The 22,497-nt window shown below is 45.9% G+C and overlaps 1 protein-coding gene across 1 annotated transcript in view; it reads left to right on the top strand.

Annotated features, from left to right (window-relative positions):
- The first annotated feature begins 2,724 nt into the window (after positions 1 to 2,724).
- LOC126195583 (phospholipase A1-like) overlaps positions 2,725 to 22,497 on the top strand; it is a 94,759-nt gene continuing 74,986 nt past the window's right edge. Inside the window, exons 1-2 of the mRNA XM_049934209.1 lie at positions 2,725 to 2,785; positions 7,813 to 8,082. Of these exons, the coding sequence (XP_049790166.1) occupies positions 2,725 to 2,785; positions 7,813 to 8,082 (331 nt within the window). The remainder of the gene's footprint in view (positions 2,786 to 7,812; positions 8,083 to 22,497) is intronic.

Consider the following 22,497-nt stretch of genomic DNA (forward strand, 5'->3'; position numbering starts at 1 on the left):
ATAACACTAGATGCAGACAGGTGGGCTACACAGATTCCGTCCGGAGGGGTGATCGATAAGAATGGCATCCGGCTCCCCCGTAACCGTTAACATTGCCGAGTCCAGATTAACATACTGACCCCGTGAAGACACGAAATAAGCCCCCCCCCCCCAAAAAAAAGGAGGAACTGCTAAGTACTCCAAGATTTGTGCCGTACAACAGTCGTCAGCACTGTCGTAAGGGATGCCATTTCAGTCGATTGTATAAACCATTCGGGCTTGGATATACCTCCATTTGATATTCGAAGTCCTCCATGAAGTCTGGTTCAATTCTTCATCCGGCCATTCCAATTTAAGTTTCACTAGTTTTCCTAAATAGCGAAAGACAAATACTGGGGTGCTCGGGAATCGATCCAGATAGTGTCGTCTATAGAGACAGAGGGAAACCATCAACTTCCATTTTCTGGATGTGCCCGTCAAACGAAGATCAGACGGTGCAGTAGGACACAGTGCCTACCGTAAACAGACACATACAGATTTGTACCTGCATGCCTCCAGCTGTCATGCTCCTTCACAAGAGAAGGTTTCATAAACACATTAATGCACAGAGCACTCGAAATCTTGAATCGTGACAATGTAGCAGATGAACTGCAGCACTTACAGGCCATGTTCCGTACGAACGGATATAGCAACCGCCTACGACCGCATACAGCTACCGCCGAATACAACGGGACTTAAAACCGAAGAAGCCAAGACCACAGCCTGCTGAAGACGAAAGTTAAGTGGTTGTGAGGGCGATTATTCCATATGCTGGGAATACATCAGCAAGAATCAGAAGAATACTCCAGAAACACAACGCCAAGTGCGTGTTCTGCCCACCAGCTAAGACGGAAACCTACTAGGATCAGTCAAGGATGACCTAAGACTCCGGAAACCGGAAGTCCGTCGCATCCGCTGCGAGTGTGGGAAAATATATGTAGGTCACACTATCCGGCCAGTACAAGAGAGACGCTCTGAGCATAAACGCCACACAAAAACAACGTTCAGCCGTCAAAGCATCTCCCAAGGACATACCATGAATTATGACAACACCAAGGTGTTGCAACAAACCAGTACCTTCTGGGATTGTATTCTCAAAGAAGCTGTAGAGATTTGACAATGTGACAATATGACGAACTAATAAATAAGGACAGTAGGTTTCAATTAAGCAAGGCCTAGGATGCAGCCTTGAGCTTCACAAGGGCACTACTGAAGGCCCTGGATCGACGACCGAATCGGCGCTTCCACTATAACCGCACCGTTCTGTGTCTAAAGGCGGCAGGGGGAGGGGGGGGGGGATATATAGGGGGCACCCAGCAGATGTCGCTGAGTCATCAGGAACGCCTGAAGACGGCAAGAAGTCAGCTTGCCGAAATATAGCGCATTTTAGACGTCGCTACCCGGCTGTATACCCGAGGCCTACTGAAGATTTTCCTACTCCGGGAAAGTCTAAAATCACACAAAATGCCCATTCTTCTAGTCTGACCTCTGCATAGTCATTCTTCCTTGCCTACTCTTCCCAGAAACTTTTATCTGCCTTTTCGTAGAACAACTGTTTTAGAAGTAGTTAGCTTCTTTTAGTGCGGATTTCTGTCAACTTTTTACTTCCAAACAGTGTCAATTTACATATGTACTATTTGAGAAACTTCTGCCTCAATTCTGTCCCAGTAGTTGATATTTGTAGTTTGCTTTTGTTTAAGAAATTTATTTTACACGCGAATAACCTCCTCGCTCCAGAATTTTTAATAATCACCAATTTTAATCGTCAGTAAGTTATTCAGCTCCTCTTCATTGCATCACTATTCTGTTTGATTGTCTTTGACCCAAAAACTATTGTAGGCAGGCTGTACATTCTAGTGTGATGTTATGTTTGTATTGTTTGATGGTGCTAATGACGACGACGACGATGATGATGATGATGATAGAAGGGAGAGGGCGAAATCCGGTGCTGGTACATAGCCTTCTCCTCTCGAATAGTATCAAGGGAGCCACCGAGCGTAACACCCTCATTTGATGGACGAGTTGACATCAACAGTGTCACACTCCCTCTCTTCATGAGACAGAGCAGAAAGGCTTCGAATTTAACCCAGGACATTGGCGTAAAGACTGGTGATGAGGAACTTAACATCACTATCTCTCTTCCTCTGTGCAGTCATTATGAACGTGTTCCCACTTGTCTATAAGTTGGAGACAGTCGACTATTATGGCAAGCTCTGCACGAGGAGAATAAGGCAGCAGTTGATCTTTGTGGTGAGAGGTGGAATTAAAATCACCATCCAGCACCAATGCATCTTGTCATCCCACAAAAAGAGGTAAGACTGCCTCTGCAAATAAGGCAGAGCGTTACTTTCGCCTCTCTGACGCTGAGGGAACATAGACTTTAGTAATTCAGACGCCGAAAAGTGTACAGCCGTGCACCTCGCATCCGGAAGATATTGGACGTGGTCGACAGGTACCCCTTCACGGATTAGGATCGCCACACCTCTATCGGTATCCAACGCGTGGCGGACGAAAGGAATATATCCAAATGGGTTAAGAAAATCATCAACGTATACTTCTTGTAAGAGAAGCACGTCTAAGTCCGCCACACCAAGTGTATCATGGAGCATCACCATTTTCTGCGGCATACAGATAGTGTTGATAATAGTTGTAGCTAGGCGATACGTCTGTTCCAACACTCCTATTGTCGAAACAAGGGGTCCACCAATGGCGTCCGGCTGGGACAGAGCGCATAAGATGGTTGGAGCCACGGCGTTCAGTGTGAGAAGTTAGCGAGGCCCATGCTTGGTGGAACTCGCCCGCCTGTGGTGTTCATAGCCCCTTCGGCATCTTCCAGAGACGATTTGTTAACAGAGGGAACAGGCAGCGGAGGGGAAAGCGTCACAGGCTGCGGAGGACAACCCTCTGAGGTAGGTGGCGAAGGAGTCATGTGCAACAGCAGGCCTTCTGAGATCGATCCGTAGTCCGACGCTGGTTCGCCATCCCATGCGGCTACTGAGCAGACAATCATCAAGTGGCGTTTGACTACATTTCATGCGCTTCTTGGGTGCGTTCTGTTTCCAAGCGTGTTGTTCCTTTTCTGAGTAGGATCAGCCGTCATCTGACGCCGCCAGAACCAGAAGAAAAGCAGAGTTTGGTATGACGCCTGAGTCGATGTCCATCTCTGTGACATCGCTTCTTGGGTTCTGATGGGCGTCCGACGGAGTCGTTTCCGCTAGAGGTGACGGAGATAGAATCTGAAGACTCGCCACCCGTGGAGTGTCTGGCAATGATGGCAGATCGGAATGAATCTGGACTGATACATCTGACATGCTTGCAACAGCAAACAGCTGGGGGCTGTGTAGGCGCCACGGGTGCTGCGACATCTGCTACCGACGTCTGTGGAGGCAATCCGCCCGGGTATGGCTCCCCTGGCCACAGCACGCACAGCTGTGCGACTGACCGTCGTACACGACGATCGCCCGCACGCCGCCAATTATCAAATAAGATGGCACATGCTTTGGCAGTTCGAGTATGATGTGGCACACGCCATTTAAGATGTGGTAGGTCTCAGAGGTCTGCCACTTTTCTGCGATGTGACCGACGACGTTTCTGTAAGGTCGAAAGTCAGACACGACCACGTCTTGCGGTGCCTCAAAAGGAAGTTCGAAAACACGCAGGGTGCAGAGGCCGATTGCTTCGTGGTCATCCGAAACAGGTCCGACGTGGCCTTCAGGTTGTTTAAATTTCAGTCCCTGGGTGAAATGTCGCGCATCAGCGCGTATTTCTTGGGTCTGCAGTTTTACAGTACACGACGCTGCTCGTGATGAAGAAGTGAATTCCTACATCTTGAGGTGCAAGTTGAAGTTCGTCACTTATGAACTGCTCCTCTTCGTGCGCTCGAGGTCTTGCGTGTGATCTTTATAGTCGCACGGCGGTAAGATATCGACATTGTAGGTCACAACGTGAATGAATATAGCGACGTCACACGCCCCCTCGTGTCACGGCTGTGAGCCGACTGCACGATCTCGGCTATGAAGGGTTTGACCGGTAGTCGTTGTCGCAGGCGACATAACAATGGTTCTAGGGCGAAGGTACACAGCAGCGCCGACAGGGGCACCACTGTAGCACAGAGCACCTGATCACGGTCAGTTGTGCGAATCTACCGTTATGCAGCACCCGGGATGTCGCTCCGCACAGGAGACGTATGACCGACCACCTTGACAATAGTTTCTGGGTATCCGATATAATGCCGGATAGCCATAAGAAAAGAATGATCGACCTGATCAACAAAACAAGCTTTTATCCTTTGGGGCGGAGCGAAAGTTTTAAAGCGTTTAACTTCCTGCAGTCGAAAGTTGGTGACCATACGTAATCAATAATGTCACTTTTAAAATACGGAAAGACAAAAGAATCGGAAGTGCATTTTTCTACGCGAATGTTGAATGCACATGCTAAGTAGCCAGACACCTTATATTGATCGTATTGCAGATCGAGTAGTTAGCTGGGGATGGTGCTTAATGCACGAACCGTCATCTGGAAGGTTCAGTTGAAGCGAATAAATTCCATTTATTTACGTGAAATTTGACTTTGTTATGCTAAATGCAAGAATAGAACTATATGAGGGTGCGTCTACTTTTCTGGAAAAAAATTTATCTTTGCTCAGTACTTCCTCTATTTTCTTTCATGTGCTTATTTGTAGTGTCCTGGTTTAGCTTGTGGAAACGTTGCAAGCTGTTGCACAACTGACATCGTACACGCCAAAACGAAATGGCACAGTTCATATCCACTATTAGTGGGCAACGTTATTTTGTTTCGGTGCATCTACCGGTGTGCTAACACAATGTGACGTCGAAATTTCAGTGTGTACCAGGACAGCAGACATGTACCTAGAGATAAAGAAAAAAGTAATCGTATAACTTTACTTTTTCAAGGCGATAACTGGAACGGTATCACTCTCGTCAAAAACGAACAGCACTACACTGAAGTCACTCGACATTAGCGCTACGATATGTTCAATCCATATATACACTTATTGATCAAAAGTATCCGGACCCCTGTCAGTGGTCATCGGTATGGGGTGGGTCCACCGTTCGGCTTTATGGTCGACTAAATGCTGGGGATATTTTTCGACGAATTTTCTGTTTGTCTGTGGTGGAATGGGCAGCCCATTCCTTCTCAGAAGCCGAAACCAGTGAAGATAGTCACGTTGGAAACTGTGTTTTGGAGCGACGTCGACGTTCTAACTCATCCCAGAGATGTTCCAGCGAGTTCAGGTCGGGACTCTAGGCAGGTAAATCCACTTCATCTACATCTGCCTCTACATTCTACATGGATGCTCTGCAAATCACATTTAAGTGCCTGGCAGAGGGTTCATTGAAACACCTTCACAATTCTCCTTTATTCCAATCTCGTATAGCGCGCGGAAAGAACGAACACCTATATCTTTCCGTACGAGCTCGGATTTACCTTATTTTATCGTTGTGATCGTTTCTCGCTATGTAGGTCGGCGTCAACAAAATATCTTCGCATTCGGGAGAGAAAGTTGGTAACTGGAATTTCGTGAGAAGATTCCGTCGCAACGAAAAACGCCTTTCTTTTAATGATGTACATTCCAAATCCTGTATCATTCCAGTGACACACACTCCCATATTTCGCGATAATACAAAATGTGCTGCCATTCTTTCAACTTTTTCGATGTACTCCGTCAGTCCTATCTGGTAAGGATCCCATATCGCGCAGCAGAATTATAAAAGAGGACGGACAAGCGCAGTGTAGGCAGTCTCCTTAGTAGGCCTGTTACATTTTCTAAGTGTCCTGCCAATAAAACACAGTCTTTGGTTAGCCTTCCCCACAGCAGTTTCTATGTGTTCCAATTTAAGTTGTTCGTAATTGTAATTCCTAGGTATTTAGTTGAATTTATGGCCTTTAGATTTGACTGATTTATCATGCAACCGAAGTTTAACGAATTCCTTTTAGCACTCATATGGATGACCTCACACTTTTCATTATTTAGGATCAGTTGCCAATTTTTTCTCCACACAGATGTCTTTTCTAAATCCTTTTGCAATTTGTTTTGATCTTCTGATGATTTTACTAGATGATAAATGACAGTATCATTTGCAAACAACCTAAGATGGCTGCTCAGATTGTCTCCCAAATAATTTATATAGGCGAGGAACAGCAAAGAGCCTATAAAACTACCTTAGGGAGCGCAAGAAATCACTCCTTTTTTACTCGATGACTCTCCGTCAATTACTACGAACTGTGACCTCTCTGACAGGAAAGCACAAATCCATTCACATAACTGAGGCGATATTCCATAAGCACGCAATTTCGCTACAAGCCCCTTGTGTGGTACAGTGTCAAAAGCCTTCCAGAAATCCAGAAATAGCGAATCGATCTTAAATCCCTTGTCAATAGCACTCAACACTTCATGCAAATAAAGAGCTAGTTGTGTTTCACAATAACGAGGTTTCCTAAACACATTTGACTGTGTGTAATAGACTGTTTTCTTCGAGGTAATTCATAATGTTAGAACACAATATATGTTCCAAAATCCTGCTGCATATCGATGTTAATGGTCTGGGCCTGTAATTAGGTGGATTACGCCTACTACCTTTCTTGAATATTGGTATGACCCGTGCAACTTTCCAGTCTTTGTGTACGGATCTTTCGTCGGGCGAACGGCTGTATATGATTGTTAAGTATGGAGATAATGCATCAGCAGACTCTGAAAGGAACCTAATTGGTATACAGTCTGGACCAGAATACTTGCTTTTATTAAGTGATTTAAGTTGCTTCTGTACTCCGAGGATATTTACTTCGACGTTAATCATGTTGGCAGCTGTTCTTGATTCGAATTCTGGAATATTTACTTCGTCTTCTTTTGCGAAGGCATTTTGGAAGGCTGTGTTTAGTAACTCTGCTTTGGCAGCACTGTCTTCGATAGTATCTCCATTGCTTTCGCGCAGAGAAGGCATTGACTGTTTCTTGTCGCTAACATACTTCACATACGACCAGACTTCAGAAATATTACTATCCGCAAACCATTGCGTCACAAATGTTACTTTATGACAGGGTGCATTGTAATGCTGATACAAGCAACTATCGTGTCCGAACTGCACCTCTATTGTATGCAGAACACAATGCTGTAGAACGTGTTCACATCCTTCCGCATCTAGTGTCCGCCTCAGACTCCACGTGGTACTGAGTACAGAAGTGTGTGCCTTATAAGGAGCTGCTCGACCGTTGCAGCCCTTTGTGCCAGCTGTACAGCCGGTAACACTCTGTAACTCACGAGTGATTCCTTTTGCTGATTTCATGCAGTGCTCGAGGAACCCTGTCCGCCAATACTTCAGGTCTGCCCGGTCTTGGTTTTGCTGTGGTTGTTTCTAGTTTGGCTGCGGTTGTTTCTTCGCTTGTTCTCTTCATAATCACATTACCAACAGTCGATTTGGACAGCTTTGGAAGGATTGAAATACCTCTGACGGATTTGTTACTCACGTGACGTCCTACGATTTGTTAATGTTCAAAGTCACTGAGCTGTGCTGACCGATCCACCCTGCTGTTACTTGCAATACGGCGGCCGAACTTCCCCTCTTGGGGCCTCCCGGCCAACAATGCCATACGATCATTTCATTTCATTTCATTTTATGACTACACAACACTCGGTGTCTGATTTTATTCTGGCGGGCCCACCTCTCACGACATCTAGATGTAAGTTCGACAGTACTTAGGCAGTCCGGATGCTTTTGACCAGATTGCGTGTTCCTGTACGGCCCCGTGTGTAAGTGAACGCCTCTGTGTTCGCAGGACCCGGCGCGGCGGAGTCGCTGCTGTGGAACATGGTGGACGCGCGCTACTGGCGCTGCGTGCTGAAGCGCAGCAACACGTGCCCGGACCCGGAGATACGGTTCTTCCTGTACACGCCGGAGGCCGGCTGGACGGCGCGCCGCCAGGTGGACGTGCGCTCGGCGGGCTCGCTGCACCGCGCCGGCTGGGACCCGCGGCGCAGGAACGTCATCATCGTACACGGCTTCAACGGCACCGAGAGCAAGACACCCATGACGCTGCTGCGCCGCGGTGAGTGCTACAGCCTCGCGCCTAGCGGCCGGCCCTAGCACGGTGCCAGTCGTAGTCCAGGACAAGCAAAAAAGTTACACTCCCAAGGGATCTTCCTAAAAGAGTCGATGTTAGGGACAGAGAGTATCTCTTGTATGAATGCATGGTTTCGCGGCGATATGAATTAATAAAATTTTCTCGGGCTTCCAGCCGCGTCAGGTGGTTAAAATCCCACGAGCTTTCGACCGTGCTCTCCCCAGTCATTGTCAAATGGTAAGACTGACTGCTGTGTCGCCGTGGCCGCGTCGTTATAAAGCCGCACTGCTGGCTGTGACGTCACTGGTGCTTTCTTCCTCGCCATATACGGTAATGTTTTCATTCCGCGTCCGTCGCGCCCGTTTTAACATCGCGATAGCCGGGTCCCAGGCTCTGCTGAGCTGCAAACCTCCGTCCTTGCTGATGGTGTTTTCAGAGCTTTCTATTCCAATAGCTTCTTTTATGAAGCTATCCCAAAGTTCCTTCGTCCTCATAACGACAGACGTTACGTCGAATAGAAGTCGGTGTCGATTTTCTAAGGCGTGTTCTGCCACGGGTGATTTTTCTGAATGTTCTAAGCCGTAGATCGTCCTGCACAGGCCTCATGAGTTGACGAATTTTTGCTGGGGGCCTGAACACCGAAGAATTGTTATATCTCTTTAGCAGCCGGCTAATCTTTCCCGACACTGGAGTGTACAAGATACCATGTGAGTGTGGCTGTTACTACGTCGGCCAAACAGTACGCACGGTGGAGCAACGCCGGACGGAACACGAAAGGTGCTTACGCCTACGTTATCCAGAAATATCAGCCGTGGCAGAACACGCCGTAGAAAATGAACACCAACATCTATTCGACATAACATCTGTAGTTATGAGGACGAAGGCATTTTGGGATAGCGCCATAAAAGAAGCTATTGAAATAAAAACCTCTGATAACGCCATCAACAAGGACGGAGGTCTGCAGCTCAGCACAGCCTGGGACCCGGCCATCGCGAGATTGAAACGGGCGCTACGGACGCGGAATGAAAACATTACCATATATGGCGAGGAAGAGAGCACCTGTGACGTCACAGCCAGCAGTGCGGCTATATAACGACGCGGCCACGGCGACACAGCAGTCAGTCTTACCACTTGACAATGACTGGGGAGAGCACGGTCGAAAGCTCGTGGGATTTTAACCACCTGACGCGGCTGGAAGCCCGAGAAAATTTTACTAAGAATCTCTATTCATAAATGTCCCTCTTGATGGCATGTAACAATATAAGAGGGGCGCCCAGTAAGTAATGCATCACATTTTTTTCTTAAAGCAGGTTGGTTTTATTCTGGATTCCAGTACACCATATTATTCTTCACTCTTTGAGCTAAAAAACGCTATTTTTCAACATACTCATTGCTACGGCCTTACACCGCCTTCCTGGACAGCCGGTATGCCCGCATGATACCACTGTACTGGATAACGTCGAAGCCAAAGTCTTGCTGCATCAGTAACCTCCCCACCATCCACGTACTGCTTCCCTTGGAGTGCGTCCTTCATTGGCCCAACCATGTGGAAGTCCGGTGCGAGATCCGGGCTATAGGACAGATGAGTAAGAAAAGTCCAGCTCCACTTGGATACGCAGAATTTTGTGAAGCTTTGTCATGCAGGAGGAGAAGTTAATTTGCACATTTCCCGAGCTTAGCACAACACACTTCAGAGCTGATCGTTGCACCACGAGGGAAGACGTCAAGCAGTATAATCCCATCGGAGTCCCAGAAGGCCGTCGCCATGACATTACTGGCTGAGGGTGCGGCTTTGGATTTTTTCTTCGGAGAAGAGACGGTGCGGCGGATCTCCGTGGATTGCCGTTTTGTTTTCCGTTCGAAGTGATGAAATCACGTTGCATCGCCTGGAACGGTGTTCGACAAAACATTGTCACGATCAGCCTTGTAAGCAATTCCGCATCTTTGGTCCTTCGTTGCTGTTCATGGTCTGTTACGCGGCGAGGAACTGTGCGGCCACACACTTTTAAGTACCCAAACTGGTGGACGAATGGGTCAGCAGCACCCTCAGAGACGTCCAGTTCATCCGCCGATCAACTAGAGTGAGTGTCCACAGGTTCCGAAATTGCAGGAGTCACAGCTATGTGCAGTCAGTCGGCACACGGTTTGCACGACCTTGTTACCATGATGACAGACGCCTCGCCTAACGACTCAGCGAGCTTTTGTTCACAGCCAGGTTTCCATATACACTCCTGGAAATGGAAAAAAGAACACATTGACACCGGTGTGTCAGACCCACCATACTTGCTCCGGACACTGCGAGAGGGCTGTACAAGCAATGATCACACGCACGGCACAGCGGACACACCAGGAACCGCGGTGTTGGCCGTCGAATGGCGCTAGCTGCGCAGCATTTGTGCACCGCCGCCGTCAGTGTCAGCCAGTTTGCCGTGGCATACGGAGCTCCATCGCAGTCTTTAACACTGGTAGCATGCCGCGACAGCGTGGACGTGAACCGTATGTGCAGTTGACGGACTTTGAGCGAGGGCGTATAGTGGGCATGCGGGAGGCCGGGTGGACGTACCGCCGAATTGCTCAACACGTGGGGCGTGAGGTCTCCACAGTACATCGATGTTGTCGCCAGTGGTCGGCGGAAGGTGCACGTGCCCGTCGACCTGGGACCGGACCGCAGCGACGCACGGATGCACGCCAAGACCGTAGGATCCTACGCAGTGCCGTAGGGGACCGCACCGCCACTTCCCAGCAAATTAGGGACACTGTTGCTCCTGGGGTATCGGCGAGGACCATTCGCAACCGTCTCCATGAAGCTGGGCTACGGTCCCGCACACCGTTAGGCCGTCTTCCGCTCACGCCCCAACATCGTGCAGCCCCCCTCCAGTGGTGTCGCGACAGGCGTGAATGGAGGGACGAATGGAGACCTGTCGTCTTCAGCGATGAGTCGCTTCTGCCTTGGTGCCAATGATGGTAGTATGCGTGTTTGGCGCCGTGCAGCTGAGCGTCACAATCAGGACTGCATACGACCGAGGCACACAGGGCCAACACCCGGCATCATGGTGTGGGGAGCGATCTCCTACACTGGCCGTACACCACTGGTGATCGTCGAGGGGACACTGAATAGTGCACGGTACATCCAAACCGTCATCGAACCCATCGTTCTACCATTCCTAGACCGGCAAGGGAACTTGCTGTTCCAACAGGACAATGCACGTCCGCATGTATCCCGTGCCACCCAACGTGCTCTAGAAGGTGTAAGTCAACTACTCTGACCAGCAAGATCTCCGGATCTGTCCCCCATTGAGCATGTTTGGGACTGGATGAAGCGTCGTCTCACGCGGTCTGCACGTCCAGCACGAACGCTGGTCCAACTGAGGCGCCAGGTGGAAATGGCATGGCAAGCCGTTCCACAGGACTACATCCAGCATCTCTACGATCGTCTCCATGGGAGAATAGCAGCCTGCATTGCTGCGAAAGGTGGATATACACTGTACTAGTGCCGACATTGTGCATGCTCTGTTGCCTGTGTCTATGTGCCTGTGGTTCTGTCAGTGTGATCATGTGATGTATCTGACCCCAGGAATGTGTCAATAAAGTTTCCCCTTCCTGGGACAATGAATTCACGGTGTTCTTATTTCAATTTCCAGGAGTGTACATTCTACAAGCGCCTATGAATATCTGCGATGCTTTGGTTTTCCGCCGAAAGAAACTCAATGACAGCTTTCTGCTGAGAACGCACCTCCGGTAGAGACGGCATTTTGAAGGTTATGTACAACGTTGCGCCGCCACCTATCGAAACTTCATGAAACTATAGGGGCAAAAGCGGGAATATTCCACGGTGTCCCACAGTAAATTCCACATTTTTCCAACTGAAATTGACAGAGAAAAAATGTGTTACGCTTCTCGTAATTCACAATTTCGCCTAATGTGATAATAATACGTTCAGTACACGGGAAATCCAAAAATACACAACAAATATAACATCGCTCACGGCCATAACATACCATTAAAGGTATGCTGATGTAAATGTTAGTGTCAAGTAATATTTACACGTAGATATAGAATAAGTGCTAGTCAAGGTCTAAGGCAGTCCTACATTTATTCATACACAAGCCTTAGTCGGTGGAGGACGCTAGTGCTGCGGTATATAAGTAATCAGCTTCGTATGTTCAACAGCTTAAAACAGAATATTAATGCTAATTAATTTAAATAGTTTCACATGTGTGTCTAACAATGAAATACAATGTGGATATATAAATTCCATACTTAAAATCAGAGTAAACTGGTATAATATCTACTAATAGAAAACCTCTTAGCAGACAAAGTAAATGAAACATGACATTGTGTGAAAGGTGAATAAATTAAACAGTTGAAGGTCTCGATGGTCGACAGCCTGTTCGATGTGTCCAGGCGACTCCACCGCATGGTCTCTCTGTGGAATGTTTTGCTTTCATGTGGTGGTGATTGGGGGCGAGGACCAACTTTTCTTGCCGCCGGTAGCCAGCATATGTGGCTCCATGTTTCTGATCAGACGACTGGCCACTCTGTGTAATAAAAAAAAATAAAAAAAAAACTGAGTGACGTTCTCATTGATGAAATCTGAAAGATGTCGTGCGACATCCTCACAGAACGTTTGACAAAAAGACGACAAAGAAACAGATAGGAAGAAAGAAGGAAAAAATGTCGACCTGCTCAGAGGACAGTCTGAATGTGCTACCAACCATCAATACTAATAATTAAAATAATTATATTTCGTTTATTCTCCTTTCATACAGTGTTGTTATATTTACTTTGTCATGCTAACGTGGTTTTGTTATAGGTATTATACCACGTTTTACATATTTCAGTGTGATTTTAAGTGTGGTTTTTGTTCCTACAATTTGTATTTTATTTTGTGCTTTGTTGTTAGACATACACTTTAGCCATGTGAAACCATTTCAGTTAATGATCATGAATATTCTGTTTAAGTTATTGAATATATGACGCTCGTTAATTATGTGTCTCAGCACTAACGCCCTATAACAGCTACTGTTTGTGTACGCATAAGTGTAGGATGGCCTCAGGCCATCAGTAGCCCTTACTATGTTCCTCCATGTACCGTACATATAACTTGATGCTGACACTTCTATCAGAATACTTTTAACTGTTTGTTATGGCTGTCAGTCATGTTATATTTTTTATTTATTCCTAGATTTTCTGTATATTTGGCCTTCAGCCAAATAGCGATAGGCAATCAGGGTAGATATTTCTGAGTAACGTGCATATATAATGATTTCTTCTGTGCAGATGCACACCAGGCACTACTGGCCAGGCTTGAACTCTTACGGGGATCGGCGAGATGCCACGAGTAACGAGGATATGGGCAGGGATCACAACATTCATAGTGTGTGGATAAGTTGACAGTTTGGATCTGACAGGAGGCGTGCTAGGGTAGTCTATGCAGTTCCGACGACCACTGTGTCCGCATGTTGCAGTGTTCAATGCATGTGCCTGGTAAGCAGGAAACCCAAGATCAACTTGCAGTCCAGCACAAATTTTCAACTCTCCCCATTGATTTAAATCAATGCCCACCTGTAGCCAGTGTCTGTAACTCCTTTGTGTCTCTAAGTCTTCAACTTATTAACAGTCTTATTATGTTTTTCGAGGAAGGGTCCACAATCTGTACAAAGTTATTAACTTAACCGATGGTGTTTTTATTTGTCTATAATGAACATACCAAAGTATACACTAATTACACATTAGAGCTGATTACGCCACAGCGTCAGATAACTTATAAACATGCACATTACGCTCAGTTTTCATGTAGAGCTTGTACAAAATAGCCTAGCCCGTAAGCCGAAAAGTATCCTTCTCAGAGCTGGATGGCGAGTCAGGGGCAGCCGCATTGATTTGTTGTTGGCTGATTAGCTGTGTGCTTCGTCCATTAGAAGCGGTTAATTAAGTTGCTCATGTACCGATTTTCTTACAATCAGTACTCTAGTCAAGACACTACTGAGTTGTCGAAATGTTGATCGTACTGCCATAACATCTTACTATGATCGTTTGCAGACTCGCTAGTTGTAGCTTAGAAGTTCTGCTTGTGAGTGGTCTTCAGCTGTTGGACTCCACCTCTCCTACCACGAGATGGCGCTCGTAGCAGAACCCCCACTACTACCGCTCTACCCTTCCCTACCAACGTGTCTCCGCAGGTAGGGGCCAAGTTATTTTGTTCGTACTTTACGCATGCGTGCAAGTGTATAAGTACCTGCAGTGCTGCATCTACGTACATCTACATACATACTGCTCAAGCCACCACACAGAGCCTGGCGGAGGCTACCTGGTACCACAACTAGTCATTTTCTTTCCTGCCCTAAATTCAAATGGCCCTGAGCACTATGGGACTTAACTTCTAAGGTCATTAGTCCCCTAGAACTCAGAACTACTTAAACCTAACTAACCTAAGGACATCACACACATGCATGCCTGTGGCAGGATTCGAACCTGCGACCGTAGCGGTCGCGCGGTTCCAGACTGTAGCGCCTTTAACCGATTGGCCACCCCGACTGGCTTTCCTGCCCTGCTCGCAAACAGAGCGAGGGAAAAAGATTATCTATCTGGATTCCTATGAGCCATAATGTCTCTTATCTTCATGGTACTTACGCGAAATGTACGTTGGTGAAAGTAGAATTGATCTATAGTCAAACTCCGGTTCTCTAAATTTTCTCGGTTGTGTTCTGCATAAAGGAAGTCTTCTGCCCTCCAGGGATTCCCTTTTGAGTTCATGAAGCATCTCCATAACATTTGCATGTTGATCGAACCAACCGATTACAAATCTAGCAGCTCGACTATGATTTGCTGCAATGTCTTCCTTTAATCTGAACTAGTGTGGATTCCAAACACTCCAGAAGTGCTCAAGAATGGGTTGTTGTTTGTTAACCGGGGGCCTAGAAACGACGTAGAGGCTCCGTCCCCGCCGCAGCCGCAGTGGTCCACAACCCCACGGGGACTACCGCAGTCTACTTCACCCCTCCGCCGCCCCACACCGAACCTAGGGTTATTGTGCGGCTCGGCCCCCGGTGAACACCCCCCCCCCCCCCCCCCCCCCGGGGGGAACGTCTCACACCAGACGATTGTAACCCCTATGTTTGCGTGGTAGAGTAATGGTGATATAGCCGTACGTGGAGAACTCGTTTGCGCAGCAATCGCCGGTATAGTGTAGCTGAGGCGGAATTAGGGGAACCAGCCCGCATACGCCGTGGCAGATGGCAAACCGCCTAATAACCATCCACAGACTGACCGGCTCACCAGACCTCGACCCAAGTCCGCCGGGCGGATTCGTGCCGGGGACCAGGCGCTCCTTCCCGCCTGGAAAGCCGTGTGTGAGAACGCACGGCTAACCGAGTGTGCTAAGAATGGGTTACACTAGTGTTCTATATGCGGTCTCCTTTATAGATGAACCACACTTTCCCGAAATCTCCCAATAAATCGAAGTCGACAATTCGTCTTCCTTACTACCATCGTAATATACTTGTTCCATTTCATATCACTTTGCAACGTTACGCCTAGATGTTTAATCGATATTGCTGTGTCATTAGCACACCACGAATACTGTATTGGAAGATTACGTGGTTGTTTTTCTCACGCTCTGCAATAATTTACATTTTTGTATATTTAGACCAAGTTGCCATTCATCACAGAACAAGATATTTTGTTTAAGTCATCTTGCATCCCCCTACAGTTACATAATGACGACACCTTCCCGTACACCATAGCGTCGTCAGCAAACATCCGCAACTTGCTACCCAGTCAGTGCGTCAGGTCATTTATGTATACAGAAAATAGAGCCGCCCTTTAATTAGTCATCGCAGCAGAGTGGTACTGCGTATTCGGCCACCAGCCGCCTTATTCCATTTCTTTAATCACAATTGTCGTGATCGTTACAATTACTGCTTTCAACTCTTATGAGTCATCATTGGAACTAAAAACAGAGAAAAGACAATATCCAACATTACTGTGAAGCATAAAAAAATTTTAAATGCAAAATAAAAATAAAAATAAAACATACTCAGCTATCTTATAACGAAACTGTTCCGTCTGTAAGAGTTCAGTGACATTAGCTGCCTTACCTGCTCGCGCGTCGTACTTACAAAATGGATCATGTAGGTCGGTAGAGGTCGCATAAGCATGTTGGCATACACGTGTCGAAACTTAAAAAGCTCTATTTCAAAAACACTGTAAAATAATTTGTTGAATTTTTTCTCAAGATATCCGTCCGTCTTTTATTTAACGGTTTTGCTGACCTTTTACCTACACGAGAGACTGACATCGTCAAAGGTTCACCCAACAATGCTGATGATAATAGTCAAGTCCACCGTCAGCATTGTAGAGTGAATCTTTGATGATGTCAGCCATTTGTGCTGGGGTTGGCAGAACGTCAGAAAAATCACTAAACAAACGTCGTCGAAGATGCCTGGACAAAAGACAACGGACAATACGGTCAGCCAGTGGCTACGAAAGCTTCAATAATTTTGTATACTACAACCATATTTTTCATTCTTCCACTATATAATCAACCACAGTTTTGGGTATTTAAGCAACTAAGATAAATTAGTATTGAGTCATCCGGGCCACTCTTCCAAAAATAGCAAATGAAATTTTGTATTCTCTTCTGTAATTACGGAGCATATAAATAAATACGCATAAAAAGCAAACAACTAAGCATAAGTAAAAACATGAATGACAACGCCACAATAATTTTGCCAGCGAAAGACCATAAATAAAGAGTAGGAATGTATGATGAGTATCCCGGTGTCTTCAAACCAATGAAAGTTTTTGTTAAATTCACTCTGTTTATTTAAAAGCCTGCCTGGATATCGTAATTCGCTATTGAATATCTCCGGTCCCTCCAAAACCTTGAGAACTCTTTATTTTGGTGCAGTGTGCAAAATTTGCGTTTTTCGAGCCATGGTCGTCATTAAGTGATTTTGTAAAATCACGTGTTCGCCAGACGCGAACTCGTATGTTCCACGTATCGAGCTTCGAAAGTGCGTCTAGTTTCTTCTGTACGGGGTGAGGCAGCTAACACAGTCCATCCCAAAATATACAACTGAATAAAAATATCGACTTGCAGTTTTCGCACCGTTATATCGGAAAATATGGAGAATTCGATGTTAACAAGTAATTTTTATCGTTTATTGTCGCCGAAGTACGACACCGACTTTGCTTTTTTTGTAATGGTACTATATGCCTCGGGCATGAATGTGTGTGATGTCCTTAAGTTAGTTAGGTTTAAGTAGTTCTAAATTCTAGGGGACTGATGACCTTAGATGTTAAGTCCCATAGTGCTCAGAGCCATTTGAAGCCATTTGATCAAACATATCAAATAACAGGGCCGCAAACCACTGCCCCGCAGTCAGGAGAGGAGTTTCCATAAACGTCTGCACCATTATACCAAAAATATGCAAACACGTAACTAAGGTATGATTCTTGTGTTTACCTGTGCGCATGAAACCCATCAGTGTGTGTGTGTTCTGCTGCAGTAGCAATCGACTAACTTGCTCGTAAAGCTTTTGAGACGTTCGCAAAGTACACGACAGTGAAGAAAGTGAAAATCGTTTATGGAGAATTGCGTCTACCTATTAGAACTGAAGAGCTACCTATTATGCTGAAGAGTATCCACATCGTGCCAAACACTCCATTGCATTTCATCGTTTTCGCATTTCCCTGTCTCTACAGCTTCAAGGTAATGACTTACAGAATTTGTTACAATTGTCTGGATGGTACCACGAAAAGTGCAAAGTGATGCGACATATCCTTGCAGAATTTTGCTTAAGGAAGAATCATCTTTGATATTCCAGTCTTGTCAACATCACGTTAATTGTCATTTGGAGATCCACATTGACTCACACATGTGGAGAAAAGCAATGCTCTTGGTCTATTAACGTTTGGTGCGTGTTTTTCAAGATCCGTATCATTGGACTTTGTTTTATTAATGGGCATCTAAATACACTGGACATATGAGAAGCAGTGTGATACCAACTTGGCGGATGTCCCTCTCAGAGCTCACATGTAATGACAGACCCTCTTAAGAGAACATTTCGAGAGCATTGGAACGGTTGTTCAGGAAACATAAAATGGCCTGCACACTCACCAAACTTAACACTTATACACTTTTAACTGCGGCGAAAATTAAAACAAGAGGTTTGTTAGGAAACACCGACGACTCCCGAAGGCATGAAATACCTTACAACACGAGCTTGTGCTGCCGTTAACTGCAGATTAGATTCAAAGTGCAGTATTGTTTCTCCAGAATCACTTTCTAACGTGTAGCAATGCTCCAGTTCAACATTTGCGCACATGGTATGACAGCCGTGATAATAAACACACGAACCGTACCTGAGTTACGTGTTTGCTTTCATTTGGCATAACAGGACAGACGTTTAAAGAACCTCTTCCCGTAATGGTTGGACAGTGGTTTGTGACGCTGTCATCTTGAACCTATTTGATCAAGTCCCATACATATTATGTCGCTGAAATTCTCTTAGAAGCGTCTTTCAACTGCCACAGAAAAAAGTATATCATTCCTTTAGAAAAAAGTAAAGACGATGTCGTTATTCGGTGACTATATACGACAAACATTACTTGCGGACGTAAGGAAATTCGCCATATTTTCTGCTATAGCTTGGCGATAACCGAATTTCCATATACTCGTATTTATTCAGTCTGGATAAACACTGACGGCAAAAAACAGCAACGCCGAAAAATAATTATACGTTTGTCTACGTAACATATGAAGGGCTTATTTCAATAGTGGTACTAGTCCATTACCTCCACTTTTCTGTCTGTAATGCTTCTGAAATTAATGAGCCAAAGAAACAGAACGAAAGGTTCATCTCTAGCAAGAAGCCATATGCTTGATTATTTCTGGTATCTCAACTGCAGATTTTTCAGCGCTCATTTAACTTTAGGACTCTGTATCTCAATACGAACAAAAATTGACTTGTACCACTATTGAAAGAAGCCCTTCATATGTAAGTGATTAACATCACAAGATCATCGGTTAATATAAACGCGATGTAAACCATTGCAAATGTGAAACGCTGGTACATTAATAGCCGGTGTAAGCGGCAGAATGTTCAAAGCAAGCATGCAAACTTGCGTGCGTTATGTTGTACAGGTGCCGGGTGTCAGTTTGTGGTATAGAGTTCCATGACTTTCACACTTGGACGGTCGATGTAGGGACTGTTAATGCTCTTTGTGGATGACGCTGGAGTTGTCGTCCGTTGATTTCAAATATGTGCTCGATTGAAGACAGATGTGGTGATCGAGCAGACCAAGGCAATAAGCCGACACTTTGTAGAACTTGTTGGGTTACAACAGCCGTCTGTAGGCAAGCGTTATGCTTTTGGAAAACTGGTCATGAATGGCAGACAACAGGTCGAGTAACAGATTGACGTACAAATTTACAGAGTGCGTGGTAGTACTCCTGCTGTCAAACGAGATCGCACTGTAGACCATAAGTGCAGGTGTTGTTTCAGTGCGTCTAGCGCTGAGAGGCTGGTTGCAAGTACTCATCTCATCTTCTCCTAACCAACACACGGCCATCACGCACCGAGGCAGAACCGGCTTTTCACCAGAAAACACAACAGACTTCCACTTCACCCTCCAATGAGCTCTCGCTTGACTCAGCTGAAGTCGCAAATGGCGGTGGTTTGGGGTCACTGGACTGCACAGTACAGGATGCCTGTCTCGGAGCTATCTTTGAAGTAACCGATTTGTAACAGTTCGTTGTGTCACTGTGGCGCCAACCGCTGCTCAGTTTGCTGCAGCAAATGCAGAATGATGTGCCAGAGTCTTACGCCGGACACAATGGTCTTCATTCTCGGTAGTACCACCTCGCCGCCCGCAGACCGTACATACTCGTGACCACCGCTGCAAGCAATCATGCACAGTGACTAAAGTCCTGTCAAGTCTTTCTGCAGCATTTCGGAAGGAACATCCAGTTTTTCGTAGCCCTATTAACGTCCTCGTTCAAATTCAGTGAGTTGTTGATTATGGCATCTTTGTCGCCTTAAAGACGTTCTTGACTAACATCAAGTCACAACATCCAATCTCAAAGGTAATTAACGCTCATTCCGTTACAGCGAATATTTAAAGTAAACCTGATTTGCATCCATTAAGTGGTGATACTAGCAGCACTCTTATGCGTGTAGCACGAAATTGTAATAGACATCATCCTTCATATGTAGAAACACGCCTATCAACTTTCGTTTATGTCGCACACTTTTGGTGAGCGATTTTTTTCTCCGTCAGTACATATGCGGTGGCCTGTTTTGGCTGCCCTTCCCTCATAGAAACTGTAGCTGTCGTTACCATCAATTCTACAGAAACCAGAACTGTAGAATTTATTATGCTTATGACCTATTTTATGTAGTATCTGTTAAAGCCAAATACAGGAACAGTGAACTCAGTTGATCATAACCAATAGAATGAATTACACAATTCACAGACGACCTGCTGTTCACAACAGATATCATTTTTCTGTTCAGAAAAGGAGGCCGTGGTCCGATAACATCTTGTGATAATGTACGAGGGTGAGTCAAATGAAAACCTTAAATATTTTTTTTAAATATTAATTATTGTGCAGAAGTGGTACAAAGCTGTATCACTTTTCAAAATAATCTCCCCCACGCTCAATGCAAGTCCTCCAGCGCTTACAAAGTGCATAAGTTCCTTTAGAAAAAAATTCTTTTGATAGTCCGTGCAACCACTCATGCACCACGTGGCGTACCTCTTCATCAGAACGGAACTTCTTTCCTCCCATCGCGTTTTTGAGTGGTCCAAGCATATGTAAATCACTTGGGGCATGGTCTGACGAGTGTGGTGGATGAGGAAGACACTCAAAAAGCAGATCTGTGATTGTTGCAACTGTTGTACGGGCAATATGGGGCCTTGCATTGTCATGTTTCAAAAGGACACCTGCTGACAACAATCCACGTCGCTTTGATTTGATTGCACGCCGCAGATGATATTTTAGGAGATCTGTGTATGATCCACAGGTGACAGTGGTCCCTCTACGCATGTAATGCTCCAAAATTTTCGTCCCAAAAGAGATTCAGCATAACCTTCCCTGCTGATGGTTCTGTTCGAAATTTCTTTGGTTTTGGTGATGAGGAATGGCGCCATTCCTTGCTCGCTCTCTTCGTTTCCGGTTGGTGGAAGTGAACCCAGGTTTCGTCCCCAGTAACGGTTCTTGCAAGGAAGCCATCACCTCGTTCAAAGCGCCGAAGAAGTTCTTCACAAGCATCAACATGTCGTTCTCTCATTTCAGGAGTCAGCTGCCGTGGCACCCATCTTGCAGACACTTTGTGAAACAGGAGCACATCATGCACAATGTGGTGTGCTGACCCATGACTAATCTGTAAACATGCTGCAATGTCATTCAGTGTCACTCGGCAGTTTTCCTTCACTATGGCTTCAACTGCTGCAATGTTCTGTGGAGTCACTACTCGTTGTGCCTGACCTGGACGAGGAACGTCTTCCACTGAAGTCACACCATTTGCAAACTTCCTACTCCATTCGTAGACTTCCTGCTGTGACAAACATGCATCACCGTACTGAACCTTCATTCGTCGATGAATTTCAATAGGTTTCACACCTTCACTACACAAAAACCGAATAACAGAACGCTGTTCTTCCCTGGTGCAGTCGCAATCGGGGCGGCCATCTTTATACTGATACTGCGACCGTATGTGTGCATCTGCACTATGCTGCCACCTACAGGCCATTCTGCACGCTGTTTGTAGCACACTTACCAACTTACAGGATAACGGCGCGAAATTTCGATTTGTTATTACAAATTTGAGGTTTTCATTTGACTCACCCTCGTATTTATACACATAAGCACACCGCACAGAATGTTGGTGGACCTCTTAAAAGAGTACATTCCTCGCTTTGGAGCGCTGTACATTCCGCAGAACTGGTGCTAGATGGTACGTGAACTGTCACAGCTGACGTAAGTCATTGCAGTGAAGTGGTTGTGTATGTGCCGATCGGTAGTATGGAATCAGCGCAGTAAGTGGGGTAAACGTAGAGACGTGACAGAATAGCAGAAAGGAGCTATCGGGAGTGCATGTGATTGAAGTTTCTCGATTCGCCCTATCAACGCGATCTCTCTAACAGGAGTGGTGTACCCCTCAGAGATAAGTAACGTGGCATACGAACAGTAGTCGGGAAAAGATCCTAGCCGACAAGCACCCGAGACGAATTTCGCCCCTTGTCAACGACAAGCAGCTTAAAACCCGACATAAAGTACTGCTGTAAGTGAATGCACGTCGATCTCAGTCAGTTTCCCCCAGGGAACAGTAAGCAATGGACATTGGGAATCGTGTACCTTATAAAGGGCCATAACTCACAGCTGCAAATAAA

The sequence above is a fragment of the Schistocerca nitens genome, chromosome 7, assembly GCF_023898315.1.
Source record: "Schistocerca nitens isolate TAMUIC-IGC-003100 chromosome 7, iqSchNite1.1, whole genome shotgun sequence".
Taxonomy (NCBI): Eukaryota; Metazoa; Arthropoda; class Insecta; order Orthoptera; family Acrididae; genus Schistocerca; species Schistocerca nitens.